The sequence below is a fragment of the Trachurus trachurus genome (assembly GCF_905171665.1).
Source record: "Trachurus trachurus genome assembly, chromosome: 6".
Classification (NCBI taxonomy): Eukaryota; Metazoa; Chordata; class Actinopteri; order Carangiformes; family Carangidae; genus Trachurus; species Trachurus trachurus.
This window is the reverse complement of record NC_139897.1, coordinates 31,408,600-31,434,417: the sequence shown is the minus strand read 5'-3', so window position 1 is coordinate 31,434,417 and position 25,818 is coordinate 31,408,600. Positions and strand designations below refer to the sequence as shown.

The 25,818-nt window shown below is 44.6% G+C and overlaps 1 protein-coding gene across 1 annotated transcript in view; it reads left to right on the top strand.

The window, feature by feature from the left end:
- LOC310987534 (NACHT, LRR and PYD domains-containing protein 3-like) overlaps window positions 1–25,818 on the top strand; it is a 192,529-nt gene that overhangs the window by 56,376 nt on the left and 110,335 nt on the right. The window contains exons 12-14 of the mRNA XM_083973841.1: window positions 11,143–11,319; window positions 14,376–14,549; window positions 17,182–17,355. Coding sequence (XP_083829967.1) covers window positions 11,143–11,319; window positions 14,376–14,549; window positions 17,182–17,355 — 525 coding nt within the window. The remainder of the gene's footprint in view (window positions 1–11,142; window positions 11,320–14,375; window positions 14,550–17,181; window positions 17,356–25,818) is intronic.

Below are 25,818 nucleotides of genomic sequence, written 5' to 3'. Positions count from 1 at the left end.
TCCCATTTCCCATGAGGCTTTGCACCATTCTACATTACTTTAAGAACAAACAAACTAATTAAATTGCTGGTTATTTTATATTTTGTGGTCATGGAGGTTTTGTAACATTGAAGTAAAATAATTATATAAAGATAGGAGGCTAAACAAAAATCATTTAGTAGGCTGGATTGATGAGAGTCTGATTCACTATCGCAACCATGAGTGAGAGGTAGAGAGACATGAAGGGGTACAAATAATGGGTGGACTTTCAATAAGGTATAGAGGTAGAGCTTGGAGATTATCGTGGGGTCTTGTGATTATAGTTACTTTTAACTCATGATCACCACACGGCCACGCAGAGCAGCTTGCGGGCCGGCTCACTTGGGTTTATTGGCCGCCGGCCGACCGGGAAATCTCCCGGTCCTCCCGATGGCCACTCCGCCCCTGGTTTCTACTGTAAACCGAGCTGAAGATGATTCAGTCATTAGACTCATGTGTTAGTTAAAGAGCTGATAGGACTCAGCCCATAACCAACATCAAACACATGATCAGTGTCTGAAAGAGGAAAACACCACCAACAGCTTCTCAATCATTTCACACATTTGGAGTAAAAACCAGACGAGACGACGCAGAACTGAAGAGACTCAAACTAACAGGGAGTTTGTTTTAGAGTCCAGATTTAAGGTCAACAGATAAACAGAGACAGAAACCAGACCAGTTCAGGACCAGGTCTTCATTCAGCTCATCTCTCTACTCGTCTTCCTCTACTTTCTCTCTCTCTCTCTGCTCCTCTGCTTACTGAAGCCACGCCCCCTTGAGGGGGTTAACCAATCAGAGCACAGATGTGGAGCTGTGACATGTTGTTGATCCAGAAATGTCTTGACAGGAGGAAGAGGAGTGGTGTCTCTGTGGACCAGCAGCTGTCCTGCTGTGGTCTCTGTCAGGACGTCCTGAAGGATCCAGTCTCCACCAGCTGTGGACACTGGTTCTGCAGACAGTGCTTCACCTCAGACTGGGACCAGTCTGGTTCTTCAGGACCCCCCTCCTGTCCCCAGTGTGGAAAAAGACCCAGAACCAGAGGTGAGCTGCAGACAGCCAATCAGAGCAGCTGTGGACAAAGTGAGACTGAACATCTGTCTGCTGATGTGGTCATTAGTGAAACCAGGACCTGTTGTTTTCTCCAGAGTCATTGTTCCATCACACAGCACTGACATTTAAGATGATGATTCAAACCTTCTCTTTGTTGTCTGTAGTTTTTCTGTAGCTGATGAAAATAATCTGATCAGATTGTCAGACTCTCTGTCTTCAGTCTGACTCTGTCTCTTCTCTCTCAGCAGATCGTGGTCTGCAGGAAGTTTTAGATCAACATAAGATCAGTCTGAGGAGCAGATGTGAACGAGTGACTGAAGGAACTGAGGCAACAGGAAGTGGAACAGGAAGTGGAACCCTCCTCAACAGGATCTACACTGAGCTCTACATCACAGAGGGACAGAGTGAAGAGGTTAATACCCAACATGAGGTGAGACAGCTGGAGACAACGTCCAAGAAGAAGACCCTCCATGACACTCCAATCAAGTGCAACGACATCTTTAAAGACTTACCTGTCCAACAAAGAGAGGACGTCTCTACGGTCTCACCTGTCCAACAGAGAGAGGACGTCTCTACAGTCTCACCTGTCCAACAGAGAGAGGACGTCTCTACGGTCTCACCTGTCCAACAGAGAGAGGACGTCTCTACGGTCTCACCTGTCCAACAGAGAGAGGACGTCTCTACGGTCTCACAAGTCCAACAGAGAGAGGACGTCTCTACGGTCTCACCTGTCCTACAGAGAGAGGACGTCTCTACGGTCTCACCTGTCCAACAGAGAGAGGACGTCTCTACGGTCTCACCTGTCCTACAGAGAGAGGACGTCTCTACGGTCTCACCTGTCCTACAGAGAGAGGACGTCTCTACGGTCTCACCTGTCCTACAGAGAGAGGACGTCTCTACGGTCTCACCTGTCCTACAGAGAGAGGACGTCTCTACAGTCTCACCTGTCCAACAGAGAGAGGACGTCTCTACGGTCTCACAAGTCCAACAGAGAGACGTCTCTGCGGTCTCACCTGTCCAACAGAGAGAGGACGTCTCTACAGTCTCACCTGTCCAACAGAGAGAGGACGTCTCTACGGTCTCACCTGTCCAACAGAGAGAGGACGTCTCTACGGTCTCACCTGTCCAACAGAGAGAGGACGTCTCTACGGTCTCACCTGTCCAACAGAGAGAGGACGTCTCTACGGTCTCACCTGTCCAACAGAGACCCATCAGAGTGGTTCTGACCAACGGCGTCGCTGGCGTTGGAAAAACCTTCTCGGTGCAGAAGTTCACTCTGGACTGGGCCGAGGGCTTGGAGAACCAAGATGTCAGTCTGCTGGTTCTGCTTTCGTTCAGGGAGCTGAACCTGATCAGAGATCAGCGGTTGAGTCTTCTCGGGCTGCTCCATGTTTTCCATCCAACATTACAGAAGGTGACAGCAGAGCAGCTGGCTGTCTGTAAACTTCTCTTCATCTTTGACGGCCTGGATGAAAGCCGACTGTCACTGGACTTCAACAACAGGGAGGTTGTGTCTGATGTCACACAGACGTCATCAGTCAACGTGCTGCTGACAAACCTCATCCAGGGGAATCTGCTTCCCTCGGCTCTGGTCTGGATCACCTCCAGACCTGCAGCAGCCAATCAGATCCCTCCTACATGTGTTGACAGGGTGACAGAGGTCCGAGGCTTCACTGACGCCCAGATGGAGGAGTACTTCAGGAGGAGGTCCAGTGATGAAGATCTGTCCAGAAGAATCATCTCACACATCAAGACGTCCAGGACCCTCCACATCATGTGTCAAGTCCCAGTCTTCTGCTGGATCAGTGCTACAGTTCTGGAGCACATGTTGACCACGGACCAGAGAGGAGAGCTGCCCAAGACCACGACTGACCTGTTCTCACACTTCCTGCTGGTCCAGACAAAGAGGAAGAAGAACAAGTACGGTGAAGGACATGAGACGAGTCCACAGGAGCTGACGGAGGCCGACAGGGAAGTTCTTCTGAAGCTGGGGAGGCTGGCGTTTGAACAGCTCAAGAAAGGAAACATCATGTTCTACCAAGAAGACCTGGAGCAGTGTGGTCTGGATGTCACAGATGCCTTGGTGAACTCAGGACTCTGTACTGAGATCTTCAAAAGAGAGAGTGTGATCTTCCAGAAAACAGTCTACTGCTTTGTTCATCTGAGTGTTCAGGAGTTTCTGGCTGCAGTCTACATGTTCCACTGTTTCACCAACAGGAACACACAGGTCCTCAAGAAGTTCCTGGGAGAAAAACTTGTTGATTCAACCCTGGCTGACTTCCTGAAGAGAGTCTTGGAGAAATCCTTCAGAAGTAGAAATGGTCACCTGGACCTGTTTGTTCGCTTCCTTCATGGCCTCTCTCTGGTGTCCAACCAGAGGCTGTTAGGAGGTCTGCTGGGTCAGACAGACAACAGTCCAGAAACCATCCAGAGAACCATCAACAACCTGAAGGAGATGAAGAGTGATGAAATCTCTCCTGACAGAAGCATCAACATCTTCCACTGTCTGACGGAGATGAAGGACCAGTCAGTTCATCAGGAGATCGAACTGTTTCTGAAGACAAAGAAGGGATCACTGTACCTGTCTCTTATCCAGTGTTCAGCTCTGGCCTACATGCTGCAGATGTCAGAGCAGGTTCTGGACGAGTTCGACCTGAGCAAGTACAACACAATACAGGAGGGACGACTGAGACTGATCCCAGCTGTGAGGAACTGCAGGAAGGCTCGGTGAGTCCAGACATGATCAATATAATTATTGATTAGCAGTTTAGATCAGTGGTTATCAACGTGGGTCTTTGAGAGATTTGAAGGGGGTTCCCGATTTGTTCTTGAAATTTTACCACTTTTTTCTAGAAGTTTTTTTTTTTTCTAATTTCACCACTTTTTCTAGATTTTTTCTATTACTTTTTTTGGATACATTTTACCACTTTTTTCTAGAAACTTTTTTTTTATTTTTAACATTTTTTACGAGAAATTTTACCACTTTTTTTGAGAAAATGTTTCCTTTTTTTTCAGAATTTTTACCACTTCTTCCTAGAAATGTTTAAATGTTTTGGGAGACATTTGACCACTTTTTTCCATAAATTTCTCTATAATATTTCCAAAAATTCACGCCATTGGCCCCAATTTAAATGTATAAAAAAGTAATGTTCTTCAGTCTCTGAACAAATATTTGTGTATTTCTGGTGTTTACTTCTAAATTTGGTCCAATGGGGGTCCGTGGTCTAATTTGTGTCAATTTAGGGGTCCTTAATGTACAAAAGGTTGAGAACCACTGGTTTAGATCAATACTTAGATAAACACTTGAAGAGAACCACAGCCAGATGTTATTTTATAAATGTTGTCATGTTATACAGTGCCCTGCTGTTGAAGGTCGGTCAATCAATCAATCAATCAATCAATCAATCAATCAATCAATCAATCAATCAATCAATCAATCAATCAATCAATCAATCAATCAATCAATCAATCAATCAATCAAATGTCTTTATTAATTCCCAAAGTGAGACAGTGGAGTACCAATGTTTTTCCTTTATTGGTATTTGTATTGATTGGTATTGGTATATGTATTGATCCCACAGTGGAGGAAGCTGCAGTAGTGGACAGTAACAAGAGAAGAGCAGAACCTGTTGCTATAGTTCAACAGGTCAGATGTGAAACAGACATGAAGCCACTTGAGTTGAACTTTAGTGTTTTCTCTGCACTTGTTTTATCAATAACAGTGAAGAGGTGAAGCAGCAGAACATCAGTGACCTGGTAGATCATCATCAATGCTCCTCATTGATCAGCTGTAGTGTAGCTCCGCCTCCACCTGACTCATTTGATTCTGACACATTTGATATTTTCTCTCTTCACAGACTTGGTGATTGTAAACTCTCAGAGAGTCACTGTGAAGTCGTGGCCTCAGCTCTGAAGTCCAACCCCTCCCACCTGAAAGAACTGGACCTGAGTAAAACCAACATGAGTAGAAACAACCTGAGTGATTCATCAGTGAAGGTTCTGTGTGCTGGACTGGAGAGTCCAAACTGTCGACTGGAGACTCTGAGGTGAGTTCACTGACTGGACCTGTTGGACTTTTGTCTTTTGGCTATTTCACTGATTAGGCTACCTATCACTAATCACAATGCAAATCCAATTCATTGTCATACTTTTTAAACATGTCAGATGAATTGACCAATGATGTTAACTGACATAACATATTGTCTTTTCACTTTAATAAGAAAGAAAAGAAAGAAATTGCAATAATAAGGTGACTTGACTTGGACTTGACTTGACAGATCGTGTCTGTTTGTTTATTATACGGATCCCCATTAGCTGCGGCAAAGCCACAGCTATTCTTCCTGGGGTCCAAGTGTCCACGTGTGGCCTGACTTGACTTGCTAAAAAAAAAAGTGACAGGGTAAGACTTGAGACTTACCTGAGACTTGCACATGTGTGACTTGGTCTCTTGATAGTGATGGGATCGGCAGTTCTTTTGACTGTACTGAATCACTAGAATCAGTTCCTTAAAATGAGTCGTTCACCGAATCACCCCCCCCCCCCCCCCCCCACTCCACTCTCTGGAGGGGTCGGTGCAAAAAAAAGAAAGAAAGGGGACGTGCATGGTACAGTGGAGTCCTCTGTGCACAGTACATTCACTTAACATGAAGCTACACAGCTCTGTGCATGCAGTACACCAGGCAGTGAGTGACACAGCGCCACATTCAGCACAGTACGTGAACCTGAATCACGTCTGCAGCAGCAGGTTTGTGAGTGAGTGACAGCGCAAACGTGAATCACTGTGTCAGTACGTTCGCGAACGACACGGAGTGAATGGCCGGCCTCAGCCCCCAGTACATGCAGTGAACGACGCGCTCAGAGAGTGAACTGGAGCCCTCAGCCCCGACTGTCAGTGAACGCATCACTGAACATGCACCGTTCCCTCGCGATGAGAGTCTCCGCCACCAGATTGGCAGGTCATTCAGTGATTCACAGACCACACAGCAGTTCCACTGTCGGCCTGCACGCTGCTGCTGAGCTCAACTACTGAACTGAGAAAGGAACGAATCAGGTCAGGAAGTGATTCTAGTCAGTACGTTCACTTAAATAATTTGTTCCTTCGAACGTATCACTCGCGAACGACACAACACTATCTCTTGATCTCTGCTGTGAATGAGGAACAATTAATCAGTGTATTTTCGCTGCCTAAGAAAAGCCCCGTCTCAAAATAATACACCAGTTCAATGGCACAATAGAAAGAAAAACAATAGATAGGTGGGGCTTCGGTGTTTCTCAGTGGGGGAGAGCAGAGACCTTTCTACTGCAGATGTTATACTTAAAGTGGAACTATGCAAGTCGGGCGGAAATAGCTCACTCCTTAGTTGGTTTCTTGTTTTCTTTTCCTCTCAGGAGCTCCCCCACAGTTCCGGGGGGCAAATGTCACTGAAAAGATCTTGCCGCAACCACCTCCTCCACCTCCTTACACGTGCTTTTGTTTACAACAAAGCCGCTGAAGGTACCAGATGTGCTCAGGTTGGCTCGTGGTCAGAGTGCGGTGTTTGCTAAGCCCTACTAATTGGGCTAGGGCAGTGTTGCCAACTTGGCGACTTTCTCGCTAAATCTGGCAACTTTCCAAACCCTCTTGGCGACTTTTTTTGTCAAAAGCGACTAGCGACAAATGTAGCGACTTTTTCCAGTGATATTACAAACGTTTCTGGACCTGAAATCACGTTATCACAGCTGGTAGTGGTAGTCAGCCTACACAGTAGTGTCACGGAGCTGGTGGGGGGTGCATTGGCCTAGACCCCATTCTCCTCATAACAGGTCACTCAACCATCACAGTGTCTCCGAGCCACAATAATTACAGCCGGAATCCTGCATAGTTCTACTTTAATGTTCGAAAAAGCTGAACTATCCCTTTAAATGCACAAAATGTACAGCAAGCATAACCCACTGACCTTGGCTCTGCATCTCATTTCTTTACTGTGGGTCACTGGTTGGTGCTGATGTTGTTGTTCTACTAATACTTATTTTACTCTGTTACACACACACACACACACACACACACACACACACACACACACACACACACACACACACACACACACACACACACACACACACACACACACACACACACACATGGATCATTGTCTCCTGTCAAACTCAGTCAGAGAAGATGAGCTGAAGCTCAGATGTTCATCACATCATCAGATGCATCAACTGTGTTTTTACTGCAGCTTTCATCTGATTTGATTCTGACACATTTGATATTTTCTCTCTTCACAGACTTGTTGATTGTAAACTCTCAGAGAGTCTCTGTGAAGTCGTGGCCTCAGCTCTGAAGTCCAACCCCTCCCACCTGACACAACTGGACCTGAGTAAAACCACCGACCTGAGTGATTCATCAGTGAAGGTTGTGTGTGCTGGACTGGAGAGTCCAAACTGTAGACTGGAGACTCTGAGGTGAGTTCACTGACTGGACCTGTTGGACTTTTGTCTGTGTTCAGTTCAAATGTGTGAAGTTCAGTTTGAAGCAGCGACTGATTGTGACTCCATGTTACTGCAGCTGGTAGAAGGTGAAGGGTCAGAGGTCACTCAGAGGTCAGTGTGGTGGTGGTGGTGATGATGATGAGCATGAAGCTGCTAACAGCTGGATCAGCCACACACCTGCCTTTGGGCGCCTGGATCGAGAGGAGAAGAATATTAAAGGGATAGTCCAGCATTTTTTGACATGGGGCTGTACGAGGTGCAAATGGCCACTAAGTTTACTCTCTGCAGTAGAAAGGTCTCTGCCTCCCCCACTGAGAAACACCGGCGCATCATGCTGCACCGAGACACAGGCAGTAAACGGCTGTGAATGAGGAACAGTTAATCAGCGTCCTGTCTCAAAATAATACACCAGTTCAATGGTACGATGGAAAGAAAACATTTACAATGCATCAGTTGGTCGGAACAAAGTTAGTTTATCTGGAACTAACCAACTCACTCAGTATTCTTCCACACGGGCAGGCTCCAAAACGTGCTGTATCACTCCGCCTCTTCCACACACCGCTGATCCCAACAGCTGATAGGCGGGGCTTCGGTGTTTCTCAGTGGGGGAGAGCAGAGATCTTTCTACTGCAGATATTATACTTAATGAGCATTTGTAGCTCAGACAACCCCTCTTCAAATAAGCTGAACTATCCCTTTAAATGCACAAAATGTATAGCAAGCATAACCCACTGATCTTGGTTCTTGATTCTGGCTTCTCATTTCTTTACTGTGGGTCACTGGTTGGTGCTGATGTTGTTGTTGTCTTTTATTAGGGTACTAATACTTATTTTACTCTGATACACACACACACACACACACACACACATGGATCATTGTGTCCTGTCAGAGAAGATGAGCTGAAGCTCAGATGTTCATCACATCATCAGATGCATCAACTGTGTTTTTACTGCAGCTTTCATCTGATTTGATTCTGACACATTTGATATTTTCTCTCTTCACAGACTTGTTGATTGTAAACTCTCAGAGAGTCACTGTGAAGTCGTGGCCTCAGCTCTAAAGTCCAACTCCTCCCACCTGACAGAACTGGACCTGAGTGAAACCACCGACCTGAGTGATTCATCAGTGAAGGTTGTGTGTGCTGGACTGGAGAGTCCAAACTGTCGACTGGAGACTCTGAGGTGAGTTCACTGACTGGACCTGTTGGACTTTTGTCTGTGTTCAGTTCAAATGTGTGAAGTTCAGTTTGAAGCAGCGACTGATTGTGACTCCATGTTACTGCAGCTGGTAGAAGGTGAAGGGTCAGAGGTCACTCAGAGGTCAGTGTGGTGGTGGTGGTGGTGATGATGATGATGAGCCACACACCTGCCTTTGGGCGCCTGGATCGAGAGGAGAAGAATATTAAAGGGATAGTCCAGCATTTTTTGAAGTGGGGTTGTACGAGGTGCAAATGGCCACTACGTTTACTCTCTGCAGTAGAAAGGTCTCTGCCTCCCCCACTGAGAAACACCGGCGCATCATGCTGCACCGAGACACAGGCTGTGAATGAGGAACAATTAATCAGTGTATTTTCGCTGCCTACAAGAAGTCCCGTCTCAAAATAATACACCAGTTCAATGGTACGATAGAAAGAAAACATTTACAATGCATCAGTTGGTCGGAACAAAGTTAGTTTATCTGGAACTAACCAACTCACCCAGTATTCTTCCACACGGGCAGGCTCCAAAACGTGCTGTATCACTCCGCCTCTTCCACACACCACTGATCCCAACAGCTGATAGGCGGGGCTTCGGTGTTTCTCAGTGGGGGAGAGCAGAGACCTTTCTACTGCAGATATTATACTTATTGGGCATTTTTTAGCTCATACAACCCCTCTTCAAAAAGCTCAACTATCCCTTTAAATGCAGAAAATGTCGCTATAGCAAGCATAACCCACTGAAATTGGTTCTGGCATCTCACTTCTTTGGGTCACTGGTTGGTGCTGATGTTGTTGTTGTCTTTTATTAGGGTACTAATATATATATATCGAAGTCGGCAAAAATATCGATATATATATATATAATTTTTTTATTTTTTTACGTTTTTTTTTTTGGCTTTTCATGCCTTTATTTGATAGGACAGTTGAGAGACAGGAAATGGGAGGCAGAGAGCGGGGGAATGACACGCAGGGATTCGAACTGGGGCCGCCTGCAGTGAGGACTGTAGTCTCAACCTTACAGTCTATAGTCTCAACACATGGGGCAGGTGCTCTACCAGCTGATCTTAACACCGCCCCTGACTCTGATATATTGCCATGTGCATGCGCACATGTTTGTTTTCCTCATCGCTGGCCTCCAAACAGGCAGGATGACTGGAGGCTTCACTCTGCATCCGTCTCAGCACCTGGGCCGTTACTGCGGAATGAACGAAGTGAACCCTCTCGTCAGTCATCCAGGATCTTTGTTTCCCAGAATGCATTTCGCGGCAACCGGCAGTGGTAAAGCTAAGCAGCTAAATGCTGTTTTAATTCTCGCTGCAGCGCTGCTATTACGTTACTTTTCAAAGTTTTAATATTTTTTCATGTGAGAAAGTCACAGTGAAGATCCCCAGTCTGTGGTCAGTTTATCCAGATACCGCAGTTAGGAGATTTCCTCCGACGTTTTTGGAGAAGTGAAGAGCTAATGTGCTAACGTTAGCAGCTGCCGGTCTGCTGAGCTCCGGTCAACCTCTTCATCATCCCGCCCGGGAGAGAAAACGAGCGGAGTAATTTATCGGCAGGTTTTTAGAGGTTTACCGCCTTTACCTGCCTTCTGGCAGTCATATTAGTTTGTTTGAATGTAAAGTGGAGTTTCAGGTGTGTATTGGACAAGAGAGCTTCACATTGTGTTTTGTTTGTTAGAATATTTAAAAGTGGTAAAAAAGAATAGGCTACTCACAAGAAATTGCATTTGAAAGGGTGTACTTGCATTATTATGAAATATTATTATTACATTAGTGGTTAATTTGGTCTCAAAATAATGTTGACAATAATATTGTTTATCTGCAATAATTTGTGGGACAATATCGTCCAGCAAAATGTGTTCTCGTCACAGGCCTACAGTCAGTTCAGGATATGTTAATGACAACTCAAAATGCTACCACTTTACTTGAGTTCGCAGAATATCTTCATTACACTGTCATAATGGTGCCATGACAGTCAGTTTTGGGTATCCTGTCAAACATCATGGTCTGTAACCTAGCACATCTATGATATCATTATGTCAACTTGCCATGAACACAAAGGTGCATATTCCGTTAATGTCAAGTTGTCATGACATTTTCTGGTAATGTCACTTTGATTAATGTCAAGTTGTCATTACAAAAACCGAATGACACTTAATGACAACAGTCATAAACGATTATGACATTTGACATAATGTTTATGACACATTCATGACTGAGTTATGACGCTGTTATGACAGTGTTATGTCAAGCTTATGAATACCTATTCAAGTAAAGTGTTACCCTTTGATTTTCTAAACTTGTTCTTTCTGAAGCTTCTTCAGCTCTGAACAGATGATGAGACACTGAACGCTGTCAACAAGGAGCTTTGTCCTCAACTCACTGCTTTTATTCTTTATTCAGATTGGAGCGCTGCAGTTTGTCAGAGATCAGCTGTTCTTCTCTGGGCTCAGCTCTGAAGTCCAACCCCTCCCACCTGAGACACCTGGACCTGACCAACAACTACAAGCTGCAGGATTCAGGAGTGAAGCGTCTGAGTGGTTTTCTGGAGAGTCCAGACTGTAGACTGGAGACTCTGAGGTCAGACTCTGTTTTATTTCTGTGCTCAGATGAATGTGATGTGAAAGTTGTGTTGATACTGAGCTGCAGACATGAGGCTGATATTCTACTGATCCACACTGAGGCTGTAGGACAGGGTAGGCAGGCGCTCACAGACCAAGACCAGGGCTGTGGGGGGTCGGCACCTCAGACAGCTCATCACACAACAACCTCACAACAAACACATTCATGCACAATGGTTCACACAGATCCAAGTCTTAAACATGTGCAACACCTTTTCCCCACAATCCATGCCGTCCTGACATCAGCTGTTATTAAAGGGATAGTTCGGGTTTTTTGATATGAATCTATATGGCATCCCCATCATCAGTTACGTGCTGTGACAGTGACTTTCCCCGGACTGTGTCCCGTGAGCGGAGTTCCGGCCTGGTTTCGGTGCTGACGAATGTAGTCCGGCTAGTTGGCTGGGGTTACGAAAATAAAGCGTTTTTCTTCTCAAAACAATATGCGTTCAAAAGAGTGATACATTTGCATCACAAAACCGTTGTCCACGAAAAAGTCTGACCTCGCAATCGCTTGGCGCTATTTTCTCTCCCTCCGTATCACTGCACGCTGCCGCCTGTAGACGGCTGTGCACGTTTCTATCAGCTGTTTCACTGAGTTTACTGCTCGGATAGTTCACATAATCATATCTGATTATGACACAAGTGATGAAGCCATCCCTTGTTTTAGCACAGAGCCAAAGGGAGAGCTTTATGAACCTGATGTGATGCTGAACTTCGTCAGATGGAGTTAAAACGAGCAGACAGAGAGAGAGAGAGAGGAGGGACAGGGAAGTGACAAGCTGAAGTTAGACCACAGCTGTAGCTGTGACGGACAGGGTGATGATCAGTAATGCAGCGCAGTCCGTTATGGAAGATCTGAGTCTCCTCTGACAGCTGCAGGTGAGCCGCAGGTGAGCTGCACGTCAGCTGGCTGGAGAGCAGTGCTGTTCTTTTTTTTTTTTTTTTTTCAGCAGCACCGTCCGGTGCAGGTGATGCACGCTGTCTGTCTGTGTATGTTTGTAGGTCTGATCTTCCACCATGAACTGCGCTGCAACGATCACCCACCTCTTTTATATAGGTCTACCTAACAGTCGGCTCTAACGCCATCTGACGAGGTTCAGCATCACATCAGGTTCATAAAGCTCTCCCTTTGGCTCTGTGCTAAAACAAGGGATGGCTTCATCACTTGTGTCATAATCAGATATGTTTATGTGAACTATCCGAGCAGTAAACTCAGTGAAACAGCTGATGGAAATGCGCACAGCCGCCTACAGGCGGCAGCGCGCAGTGATACGAGGGAGAGAAAATAGCGCCAAGCGATTGTGAGGTCTGACCTTTTTGTGGACAACGGTTTTGTGATGCAAATGTATCACTCTTTTGAATGCATATTGTTTTGAGAAGAAAAACGCTTTATTTTCGTGACCCCAGCCAACTAGCCGGACTACATTCGTCAGCACCGAAACCAGGCCGGAACTCCGCTCACGGGACGCAGTCCGGGGAAAGTCACTGTCACAGCACGTAACTGATGATGGGGATGCCATATAGATTCATATAAAAAAACCCGAACTATCCCTTTAACACACAACTCAGATCAATAACAGGATCACATGTTGGAGCACCGCTCACATCACACAACAAACCTTTAACACAATCCACACTCAGACCTGAGCAACAAGGATGTTAACTGTACACAACAAGCTGTTATTACAAGGTTTACAACAGATAAGACACACAACCTGGGCTGTGTGTGTGTGTGTGTGTGTGTGTGTGTGTGTGTGTGTGTGTGTGTGTGTGTGTGTGTGTGTGTGTGTGTGTGTGTGTGTGTGTGTGTGTGTGTGTGTGTGTGTGTGTGTGTCTAAGAGAGTCAGAGAGAGAGTAGGTTAAAACTTGCTAACTGTTAGCCACCGTAGCTCAGGCGTTGGTCTCCCGTCAGATAAAAGCTGCTGTTGTTCTTCAGATGAAAGCTCATTAAGGTGTTCACCTCTCCAGTGGAGCATCACTGCAGTTGAATTAGCTGCTAAACTGCTGGAGGCTAAAAAGCCAGGGGACACGTCTGTGTGTTGACCATTCACCAAGGCAACGTGAACAGAAGTGCAGCTCAGACATGGTGCAGTTAAGTTAAGAGGCAGCATAGCGTTGTGCCTCTTCACCTCCATGTGAACTCTCTGTGGGAACTTACTGCACATGTGCAAACAGCCACATACACACCGTACTGACAGAAGAGGCAGAGCAGCTCTGGGCCTTTGCTCTGTAATACTACACATGGCTGAGTGGTTTGTGCAGCTGCTGCCTGGACAGAAGCTAGCTCTGTTTACTGGCTTTTATTAGACCATGAAAATCACCACATTCTGACACATTGAACTTGTAGTAAAGTTATCTGAAAGTCCAAAAGAATCCAACTTTAGATGAAGTGAATAAATCAAAGCCCTGACTGCACCTCACTGGTTTTTAGTCCAGTCTCTGTTTCTCTTCATGTTTCACCTCCACTACAGAAACACATGTGATGTATCAGACAATAACTGATCTATAATCAATAGCTGCTGGCTCCACCTCTTTCCTGAGGCTCTGTGATGTTTATAGTGAAACATTCAAAGACAACATCCCATAATAAGCAGGTGTGTTTCAGGTTTTTCTGTCTCTGAGCTTCATTCAACATGTGTTTCTACACGTTAGTTGTCATGGTAACAGAGTTCAGCCTCACATGTGTGTTGTCTTGAGCATGGTCAGTAAATCTCTGATCAATGTGGCTGCACAACATGAGTTTGTCTGGATGGAGCCACAGGTGGAGCTGACAGGTGAAGAGGCGGAGTCACTGCGTCTGTGTTGAAGCAGCAGCAGCTTCTCATGAATATTAATGAGCTGTTTTCTCTCTATGTGACTGTTTAACCTGCTTCCTGTTGCTTCAGCTGTTGGACTTTGATTTTCTAAACTTGTTCTTTCTGAAGCTTCTTCAGCTCTGAACAGATGATGAGACACTGAACGCTGTCAACAAGGAGCTTTGTCCTCAACTCACTGCTTTTATTCTTTATTCAGATTGAGGAACTGCAGTTTGTCAGAGATCAGCTGTTCTTCTCTGGTCTCAGCTCTGAAGTCCAACCCCTCCCACCTGAGACACCTGGAGCTGAGCTGGAACAAGCTGCAGGATTCAGGAGTGAAGGGTCTGAGTGGTTTTCTGGAGAGTCCAGACTGTAGACTGGAGACTCTGAGGTCAGACTCTGTTTTATTTCTGTGCTCAGATGAATGTGATGTGAAAGTTGTGTTGATACTGAGCTGCAGACATGAGGCTGATATTCTACTGATCCACACTGAGGCTGTAGGACAGGGTAGGCAGGCGCTCACAGACCAAGACCAGGGCTGTGGGGGGTCGGCACCTCAGACAGCTCATCACACAACAACCTCACAACAAACACATTCATGCACAATGGTTCACACAGATCCAAGTCTTCAACATGTGCAACACCTTTTCCCCACAATCCATGCCGTCCTGACATCAGCTGTTATTAACACACAACTCAGATCAATAACAGGATCACATGTTGGAGCACCGCTCACATCACACAACAAACCTTTAACACAATCCACACTCAGACCTGAGCAACAAGGATGTTAACTGTACACAACAAGCTGTTATTACAAGGTTTACAACAGAGAAGACACACAACCTGGGCTGTGTGTGTGTGTGTGTGTGTGTGTGTGTGTGTGTGTGTGTGTGTGTGTGTGTGTGTGTGTGTGTGTGTGTGTGTGTGTGTGTGTGTGTGTGTGTGTGTGTGTGTGTGTGTGTGTGTGTAAAAAAGTGTTGGCGTGTGCGTTCATGTTCTTAGTGTCAGTGCTCAGTGTGTCCCATTTTTCCAACGACTGAAAGTGCAGTGCGCTTGATTTGCACTTTACCCACACTTAAGCTAAGACCGCATATGAGCGGTATTTGGCCAAGTATAAATCCCACAATGCACCACGGTGAAGTCCGCCGTTACCGGGAGCCAAAAGCCACGTTTAGGAAACGCAATTGAATTAATCTCAATAAAATGAAATTAACTTTCTATCTCATAATTATGACTTGTCATATTTTATATTCATCATGCTCTGTTCATGTTTTTATTTTTTTTGTTTTTCTTGTTTGTTTTATTTACTTACAGAGTTGGACATATTTATGATCTGAATCTTGCGCATAGAGACACTTTTGGAGTAGATGAGACTGATCTAGCAGCACTGTTTATTAAAACTTATGCTGTGCTGTGTGTGGTAGTTGTGCTACTGTGCGCAATGGCACAGGCTGCACTTGTCAAGTATGTCCCAATTGCTTTTAAATATCCCCCCACACGCTTGGCCAAATACATTCTTGCACACTATATGCAAATATACGTTCCGCCGGCAAAACGTCACCAAAGTGTGTACGTAACCAAGTGCCGTCCTGGGTGAGGGATCCCTCCTCTGTTGCTCACCCTGAGGTTTCTCCTGGTTTTCCCTGTTAAAAGGGTTTCCATGGAGTTTTTCCTCAGTCGATGTGAGGGTCTAAGGACAGAGGATGTTGTTACGATGCCATGTGAAGCCCTTTGAGACAAACTGTTTGTTGGTGGGACCAAAGGGCTGTGGGAACATAGGGCCTAATTTTCAGTGACAACAAAAGTTAGAAATGTTCCCACATTTCTAAATTTTGTTAGGGCTGTGGGAACATAGGAATGACCCCGGTTACAACTTGCTAACTGTTAGCCACCGTAGCTCAGGCGTTGGTCTCCCGTCAGATAAAAGCTGCTGTTGTTCTTCAGATGAAAGCTCATTAAGGTGTTCACCTCTCCAGTGGAGCATCACTGCAGTTGAATTAGCTGCTAAACTGCTGGAGGCTAAAAAGCCAGGGGACACGTCTGTGTGTTGACCATTCACCAAGGCAACGTGAACAGAAGTGCAGCTCAGACATGGTGCAGTTAAGTTAAGAGGCAGCGTAGCGTTGTGCCTCTTCACCTCCATGTGAACTCTCTGTGGGAACTTACTGCACATGTGCAAACAGCCACATACACACCGTACTGACAGAAGAGGCAGAGCAGCTCTGGGCCTTTGCTCTGTAATACTACACATGGCTGAGTGGTTTGTGCAGCTGCTGCCTGGACAGAAGCTAGCTCTGTTTACTGGCTTTTATTAGACCATGAAAATCACCACATTCTGACACATTGAACTTGTAGTAAAGTTATCTGAAAGTCCAAAAGAATCCAACTTTAGATGAAGTGAATAAATCAAAGCCCTGACTGCACCTCACTGGTTTTTAGTCCAGTCTCTGTTTCTCTTCATGTTTCACTTCCACTACAGAAACACATGTGATGTATCAGACAATAACTGATCTATAATCAATAGCTGCTGGCTCCACCTCTTTCCTGAGGCTCTGTGATGTTTATAGTGAAACATTCAAAGACAACATCCCATAATAAGCTGGTGTGTTTCAGGTTTTTCTGTCTCTGAGCTTCACTCAACATGTGTTTGTACACGTTAGTTGTCATGGTAACAGAGTTCAGCCTCACATGTGTGTTGTCTTGAGCATGGTCAGTAAATCTCTGATCAATGTGGCTGCACAACATGAGTTTGTCTGGATGGAGCCACAGGTGGAGCTGACAGGTGAAGAGGCGGAGTCACTGCGTCTGTGTTGAAGCAGCAGCAGCTTCTCATGAATATTAATGAGCTGTTTTCTCTCTATGTGACTGTTTAACCTGCTTCCTGTTGCTTCAGCTGTTGGACTTTGATTTTCTAAACTTGTTCTTTCTGAAGCTTCTTCAGCTCTGAACAGATGATGAGACACTGAACGCTGTCAACAAGGAGCTTTGTCCTCAACTCACTGCTTTTACTCTTTATTCAGATTGAACAGCTGCAGTTTGTCAGAGATCAGCTGTTCTTCTCTGGTCTCAGCTCTGAAGTCCAACCCCTCCCACCTGAGAGAACTGGACCTGGGTGGAAACAAGCTGCAGGATTCAGGAGTGAAGGATCTGAGTGGTTTTCTGGAGAGTCCAGACTGTAGACTGGAGACTCTGAGGTCAGTTCACTGACTGTTACTGTTGTAGATGATCTTTGATCCACAACTGAACCTGATTGATCTTCACTCAGAACTTGAATCATTGACTTTGATGTCATGAATGAACGACGTTTGAAATAGTTGTTGTCTCATGTTTCCACTTGTTCTTCTCTCACACTGACAATGACTCTTCACTTTCAGCTCATTTCACTCAGTCTGATCAATAACCAATGATCTGATCACTGCCGCTGTGTGTGTGTGTGTGTGTGTGTGTGTGTGTGTGTGTGTGTGTGTGTGTGTGTGTGTGTGTGTGTGCGTGTGTGTGTGTGTGTGTGTGTGCGTGTGTGTGTGTGTGTGTGTGTAGGTGTGTGTGTGTGTGTGTGTGTGTGTGTGTGTGTGTGTGTGTGTGTGTGTGTGTGTGTGTGTGTGTGTGTGTGTGTGTGTGTGTGTGTGTGTGTGTATCTAAGTGTCAGAGAGAGAGCAGTTTAAAACTTGCTAACTGTTAGCCACCGTAGCTCAGGCGTTGGTCTCCCGTCAGATAAAAGCTGCTGTTGTTCTTCAGATGAAGCTCATTAAGGTGTTCACCTCTCCAGTGGAGCATCACTGCAGTTGAATTAGCTGCTAAACTGCTGGACGCTAAAAAGCCAGGGGACACGTCTGTGTGTTGACCATTCACCAAGGCAACGTGAACAGAAGTGCAGCTCAGACATGGTGCAGTTAAGTTAAGAGGCAGCGTAGCGTTGTGCCTTTTCACCTCCATGTGAACTCTCTGTGGGAACTTACTGCACATGTGCAAACAGCCACATACACACCGTACTGACAGAAGAGGCAGAGCAGCTCTGGGCCTTTGCTCTGTAATACTACACATGGCTGAGTGGTTTGTGCAGCTGCTGCCTGGACAGAAGCTAGAGCTGTTTACTGGCTTTTATTAGACCATGAAAATCACCACATTCTGACACATTGAACTTGTAGTAAAGTTATCTGAAAGTCCAAAAGAATCCAACTTTAGATGAAGTGAATAAATCAAAGCCCTGACTGCACCTCACTGGTTTTTAGTCCAGTCTCTGTTTCTCTTCATGTTTCACCTCCACTACAGAAACACATGTGATGTATCAGACAATAACTGATCTATAATCAATAGCTGCTGGCTCCACCTCTTTCCTGAGGCTCTGGGATGTTTATAGTGAAACATTCAAAGACAACATCCCATAATAAGCAGGTTTCAGGTTTTTCTGTCTCTGAGCTTCATTCAACATGTGTTTCTACACGTTAGTTGTCATGGTAACAGAGTTCAGCCTCACATGTGTGTTGTCTTGAGCATGGTCAGTAAATCTCTGATCAATGTGGCTGCACAACATGAGTTTGTCTGGATGGAGCCACAGGTGGAGCTGACAGGTGAAGAGGCGGAGTCACTGCGTCTGTGTTGAAGCAGCAGCAGCTTCTCATGAATATTAATGAGCTGTTTTCTCTCTATGTGACTGTTTAACCTGCTTCCTGTTGCTTCAGCTGTTGGACTTTGATTTTCTAAACTTGTTCTTTCTGAAGCTTCTTCAGCTCTGAACAGATGATGAGACACTGAACGCTGTCAACAAGGACCTTTGTCCTCAACTCACTGCTTTTATTCTTTATTCAGATTGGAGCGCTGCAGTTTGTCAGAGATCAGCTGTTCTTCTCTGGTCTCAGCTCTGAAGTCCAACCCCTCCCACCTGAGAGAACTGGAGCTGAGTGGAAACTACGACCTGCAGGATTCAGGAGTGAAGCATCTGAGTGGTTTTCTGGAGAGTCCAGACTGTAGACTGGAGACTCTGAGGTCAGTTCACTGACTGTTACTGTTGTAGATCTGAGATCTTTGATCCACAACTGAACCTGATTGATCTTCACTCAGAACTTGAATCATTGACTTTGATGTCATGAATGAAGGACGTTTGAAATAGTTGTTGTCTCATGTTTCCACTTGTTCTTCTCTCACACTGACAATGACTCTTCACTTTCAGCTCATTTCACTCAGTCTGATCAATAATCAATGATCTGATCACTGCAGCTGTGTGTGTGTGTGTGTGTGTGTGTGTGTGTGTGTGTGTGTGTGTGTGTGTGTGTGTGTGTGTGTGTGTGTGTGTGTGTGTGTGTGTGTGTGTGTGTGTGTGTGTGTGTGTGTGTGTGTGTGTGTGTGTGTGTGTGTTTGTGTGTGTGTGCAAGAACCCTTGTACTTTTTTATTATGTGGGCATAAATAAATATTTCAATTGTGTGATCTTCATTTCATCTTCTTATTTTATTCTTTATTCAGATTGAGCTGGTGCAGTTTGTCAGACATCAGCTGTTCTTCTCTGGTCTCAGCTCTGAAGTCCAACCCCTCCCACCTGAGGCTCCTGCAGCTGGAAGGAGGAGGATACTACTTCAACAACCTGAGCTCTTCATCTCTGCAGCAGCTTCGTGATCTTGTGAAGAGTCCAGACTTTCGACTGGAGACTCTGCAGTGAGTCTGATCTGTATCTGTTTCCACAGCTGATGAGACTGTGGGAGTGAAATAAAGTGTAAAGTGCAGCAGGTGAACCTGTCAGGATGTGACATCACACATGACATCATCTATGACATCACAGACTCAGAAAACGCTGCAGCAGCTTCAATGTGTCAATCATCAGTGATCCAGTCACAGGTAAAGGTGTTGAGTCAAACAGGAACAATGAGCTTCACCTGTCACTCAAGTACAGGAAGTACTTTTACTCCAGTAGCTCCTAACTAAACACTTTTACTGTAGAGTACAAGTATTTACTCTAGAAGTACTTTTACTCTGATACTGTAGGCTGATCTACAGGAAGTATTTTTATTGTTTTACTGTAAATACATGAACTATTTTTTTCTGTGTTACTGTACTGTATGTACAGGGGGTACTTTTACTTACTGTAACTAAATAAAGTATTTCTACTGCAGTGTATCATATGAAGCATTTTTATTCAGGGTATGGAAAATATATTTGATTCATTTTCAGGTCTGGAAAAGTATGGAAAATGGAAACTATTGTATGGAAAAATATTTATGTTTCCAAGAATGTTTCCACTGCTCTATTTTCTAAAACATAAAATTTAGAATATCTGAAAAAGAAATGGATCGATCTTGTTTTTTCAAAGTGTTTGACAGCAGCTTAAATGTGAAGTATGCGTCCCAGAAAACTTCCTCTTTGGGCGAGTGGCGTTCCCAGCTCTCTGCTCTGATCCTCCTCCAGGTGTCGTCATGTTTCACTTCTGCTCCGACACACAGGCGACGTCCCACGCTGATAGTGAGCCAACTATTAAACCATGTTTCCATCCACATGTTTTTATTCACATGAAGCAATATGGAATTAAAAATGTCTGATGGAAACAGTAAAGTTCATTGGCTTTTCTCTTGATTGATACAAAGTTTATGCAACAAATTCTGATGGAAACAGTTCTTTCCCAGATAAATGTGAGTTGCGATCATGTTTTATGTCAGTTCCACTTGGTATTCCAGCTGTTCAAAGACACGGTGGGAGTAAACACAGAAAGATGCAGGTGAACAGACGACAGACTGGCTTCATGTGAAGTGTCTCCATCTCCCAGAACAGTTTGAAGCGCTGCAGGTGACCGGTCCCTCCGCTGTCTGGAGGAAATGCATCAAGACGGTGTTTACAATCACACGCCACTGTCTTCTCATGTGCAACAGCCTATTTACCAACTTCACCTGGCTGGCGTGCGTGTGGCTCAGCGGTTTCCAGTCGCCACCTGTTTAATGCCAGGTGGAGATTACGCCGCTGCGTCAGCCGGCTCCTCTTACTGGGGAAAACATTGACCAGTAAGTTAGAAGAAAACAACAGTTATATTTTGTTCTTTTCATGCCGACAGTATCATGGCGAGCTAGCTCTACACAGCAATGCAATGTGTTTTCTTTAGTGTCTTTTTATCGACCATCAGCTGTAGCCTCAGACATTAGTTAGAACCTCTTTACATGGTTCTTGTTTTAAAATGAGGCTGAAGACTGTTTTTAACTCGCTCATTGAGCATTAGCTTAATTAGGTAGCTGACTACAATGCTCCCTGGGTAGACAGTGTTTGTCTCTCTCCACATAGCACAGGTGAACAGGTCAGGCTAGTTGATGGGATGACTATAACATACCTGAAGGGAAAGCTGGCATCATAATTCTGAGTGGTGGGCTGGTACGACTATAGTGTCTCCTATTTTACAGGCCTAAATACACTGCAAAGAATAAGAAGAATATTTGTCTTATTTCTTGTCAAAATGTCTCATTTCTAGTCAAAACTAAACTCTTTTCACTTAAAATAAGACTCATCACCTAGAAATAGACTTGTTTTTAGATCATTTTCAGACAGATTTTCACTTGAAATTAGTAGAAAAATCTGCAGGTGAAAGCAGGTTTTTTGTGCTTGTAATAAGAAAGAAAAACTTGATCAGAGTTTTTAACTTATTTGAAGTGAAAATATACTTGAAAGAAGTAAAAAGTGTCTAAAGATAAGCTACTTTTTAATGTGATGAGTCTTATTTTGAGTAGCCTATGATGAGATTTGTTTTGACTAGAAATAAGACAAATATTCTTGGTAAGATTTTGAGTTTTTGCAGTGTATACTCTGCTACGGAGCCAAGACAGCGATCACTGAGGGTGTGAAGTTTCCATCGTTACACACTCAACCTTTGGACCGTTTTGTGTGCAGCATCCGGGTACTTACACTACACTGTGTTGTGACATAGTTGTGAATCAGTGGCGGCTGGTGACAGGAAACATTGTGGAGGACAGGAGGGAAACCAGTCCACGGTGTCATGTTATTTCATACTGGTGTACTACTTATCCCTACTTTCTTATATTCAATAGAAATGAAGCAGTAAAACAATAGCTTACAAGACTTTTTAAAAACAGCATCATTTTATTAAATCCTGCTGTTTTCAGATTAATACAGGCCTAATGAAAAAGACGGAGCATTTATCAAGGATGTTTGATAAAAGGTAAAAAAAAAATGTTTTAAAAAAAACAGCAGGCCAGAGTTCAACACCTGTAAACATCACAGTGGGAATTTTACACAACACCGTCTGATTTAAAGAATAAAGACAAAAACCATGAAAATCTGGAATTATAAATAACAAAGCAAAGTGTTCCACTCAATTTAAATACATACTTGTACTTTTAAAGCTTTTACCTGGGCTTTTAGACGAGGGATTCTCCAGGCAGGGACAGTTTCTTTTTTCACTGACTGAAATACAGCAGTGGACAAAACAAAAAAAATCAGCGGTGAGAGCTGGATATGGATCACTTGTCCAAAATTTGCAGTTTGACAACATGTCTTACTTTTATTCGTAGGTCGATAGATGGGAAAATCAACAGTCCTTGTTGCTGCTCTGTAGCCAACGGTGTCCGGTCGTGTTGTTGAACAGATGTTTTACCCTCCAGCTGTGCGGGTCATGTCACTGAAAACTATGAAGGATCTCTCTGACTGCTTCTCTCTGAACAGTTTATCCAGTCATAGGCGCCGTTTCCGTGGGTGCTGCGGTGCTCGAGCACCCACTGACTACTGTAGGTTGAGCAGCCACTGGGGGGTACGCCACCAGATGCACATTTCTCTGCGTGCCAGCGCCTCGGCCCCTCAGCTGTGTGTTTGTGGGTATGTGTATGTGTGTGTAGCCTGTGTGAATGTGTGTGTTAACCTCTCTTGCGCTCTATTGATAGCTTTCATGTGACGTCACGGCCCGTGTGGAACGCCCCCCTGGCGGTCAAAACAATCCACTTCCCCGCGGCTTAGGACAAGGCAGAAAAACACACACTGCTCCCTGCTGCTTCAAAAATACCGGTGTTATGGCCCAACTGGTGTCTGATTTAACTGGTTACCGAACCGAACAACAGCTGTGCTGCACTTCCGTCCGCAGATTTGTCACAAATTCACAAATCAAGCCGCAGTTCACATGTTACTGCAGCCAATATGCTTCTGTGAGTGAACCTGGCTTATTCCTCCAATCTACGGACAGTCAGCGCCACACTGCTCTGACTCTGCACAACACTGCACTATATGACAAAGCCTGTCATGTTAAAGTTACGAACTAATGGAAAACACTCTGAAAATACGCTAAACACCTCACCGGCTGATTTGCTGCAGGCTGGTGAGGAGGATTGTGTGAGGGCACTGCCGACCGTAAGTTTTCAGAGTTTTCAGACCATACTGAGAGTTGGCAAATTGTGCATATATGTAGAGGCACACGACATTAGTACATTTGTGTGGTTGTGTGTTTCAAGTTGTTAGGTGCCGTTCCTGTGTGTTAAACTGCACAACAAGTGCCCAGCGCATATATCCTACTGAAACACGGGCAGGTTGGGCTCCTGGGTAGGAATGAGCTGGTGAACAGGAGGTATGTTGATTGCTAGGAATAATAAAGTGTCCACTGTTTTCCCAGCATACTGTAGGTGTGTGTGAATATGTTGATGCTGACCATATTGCATTTTTGTTGTCACTAAAACAGTTACAGGAGGGAAGCGAGCCAACAAGGGTCGGTCAGATCAGTGTGTGCACCCTGTGAAGGGTCATATGGTAACATAATTTATTTTATTCCATGTGTTGTCTGTATTGTAATATTGCATGATGGATGTTTTATAGCTTGTATGTTGCATGGCTTGCTTGCTATATGTTTGTTTGTGAGCAGTATTTGCTTTGTGTTGTAGGTGCATGAGGAACAGCTGTGCATGGCCTGACTGCTGTTCCTTTTTCCTCTTCTTTGTGGTTTGGTTGATGTGTTCAGTTGAGCAGCTACCGCGGAGCGGGATTGCGCTCCTTGATGGTCTCGTGTTAAAATACAAAGAGCGGAGCTGTTCAGCTGAGCCGTCATTTATTTTGTTTGTTTGTTTTGTTTTGTTTTTTGTTTGTTTTACCACTCTCCCACCTATTGACCATGTTAAACAGTCGGCTTCCATCTCCAAGCGTGCTCAGTCTGCCTTAACTCGAGGGGCTTAGGGGTTTGCTGTGTATACCGGCAGGAGTTGCATTTGAGCGTGTGCAGTGTTTGGTTGCTCTATAGAAGTGCCGTGTTATAGTAACTGCCAGGTGCGTGTGTGTAATGTTATAAATCACTGTCTTGTCTATCCCCTCTCTCACTCGCAGTAAGCCAGAGGGAGCCAGGCCGGCTGTATCCTGATCATTAGAGGAGATGTTTTAATCATTATTGCTCCTTTTACATGTGCCAATAAATAAATAGATTTGAACTTTTGTATAATAAAGAAACAAGTGTTGTTTTAAAACTTTATACTGGAGTTCTGGCTCATCTTTCGAACCAAGGGTAACATATGTAAGAATGTGGCCAAAAACGGTTACTGCAGTCAAATTCAAAACACAGCGATCTGGTTTTTTCTCCCAGTCGTAGTGGCAGCTCAGTGGACCAGACCGGAGGCTGAAATACCACTAACGCTGCGTGACTGGGAGAGAGCTCTAGGTGGCGCAACATGTAAACACGTAAATTCAAAACATAAACATGATTTGCAGTCTGCAAAAAAAGATTTTTAATGTGAATACTCTGGCTGTACTATTGTTGTTGGTGAGTTCATCATGTTATATGAACATTATTCCTGAGTCTCTGTGACATATTAGGAGGATTTTACGGCCAGTTGCTTTAGATTTCTTACATACTGTACCTTTAAGTTTTGCAGGTTGTGATTTTACACTTGTTGTGTTTATGTTCCACTCTCACAGCTTTGTGTTGTGGTTTCTGAAACTTTTGTCTGATACAGTATGAAAGAAAATCAATTCATCAGTCACTGTGTGTGGTTATAGACCATGTTTGGAGTGTAGCTACTTAAAGGTGTACAGAAAAGAAAACTGAATTTGAGTCCACTCTGGGTCATAAAATTAGTGTAATAACTCATCTATCAGACGTTGTAGGCCAAACTTTGTGCAAAATTCTATTTTTGAGTAAATCCGGGATGAAAGTGTGTATTTTTTTTTTCGCATTGGATAATGCAGGCGCACAGATTATACGTCAGCCTGTACACGATTCACCAGCCACTGATATTGGATCCGTCATCCGTCATTCAAACGTCTGAGACACGCACACACACACGGAGCTGGGGCTCGCCCCAAGCTTTGAATATCCCGCCCGCTCGATAACGACCAATCAAATTCGTTTTCCCTACTCGGGTAAACTCGTGTTGCAGCTCGTGACAACTCGGCGCGACAAACAGGACAAACGGCCATTTCTGTACACCTTTAAACCTGTCTCTGTGGTCAGTGAACACACCATGACATTAGTTACAGAGCTCTGTCTCCCCCTGCAGGACGAACGACACACACTGCAGCTCAGACTCTGAGTGTAACACCATCTCTGTGTGAATCCTCCTGTCTCTGATTACACCTGAACACATCACCACAGGTCCACTGTAGCATGTAGCCGTCCTGAACCAATCAGAGAGAGAGAGATTAAAATAATGCTGATAATGTGACTGGCCACCAGTGACACGCCCACATGATAATTTATTCTTTCTAA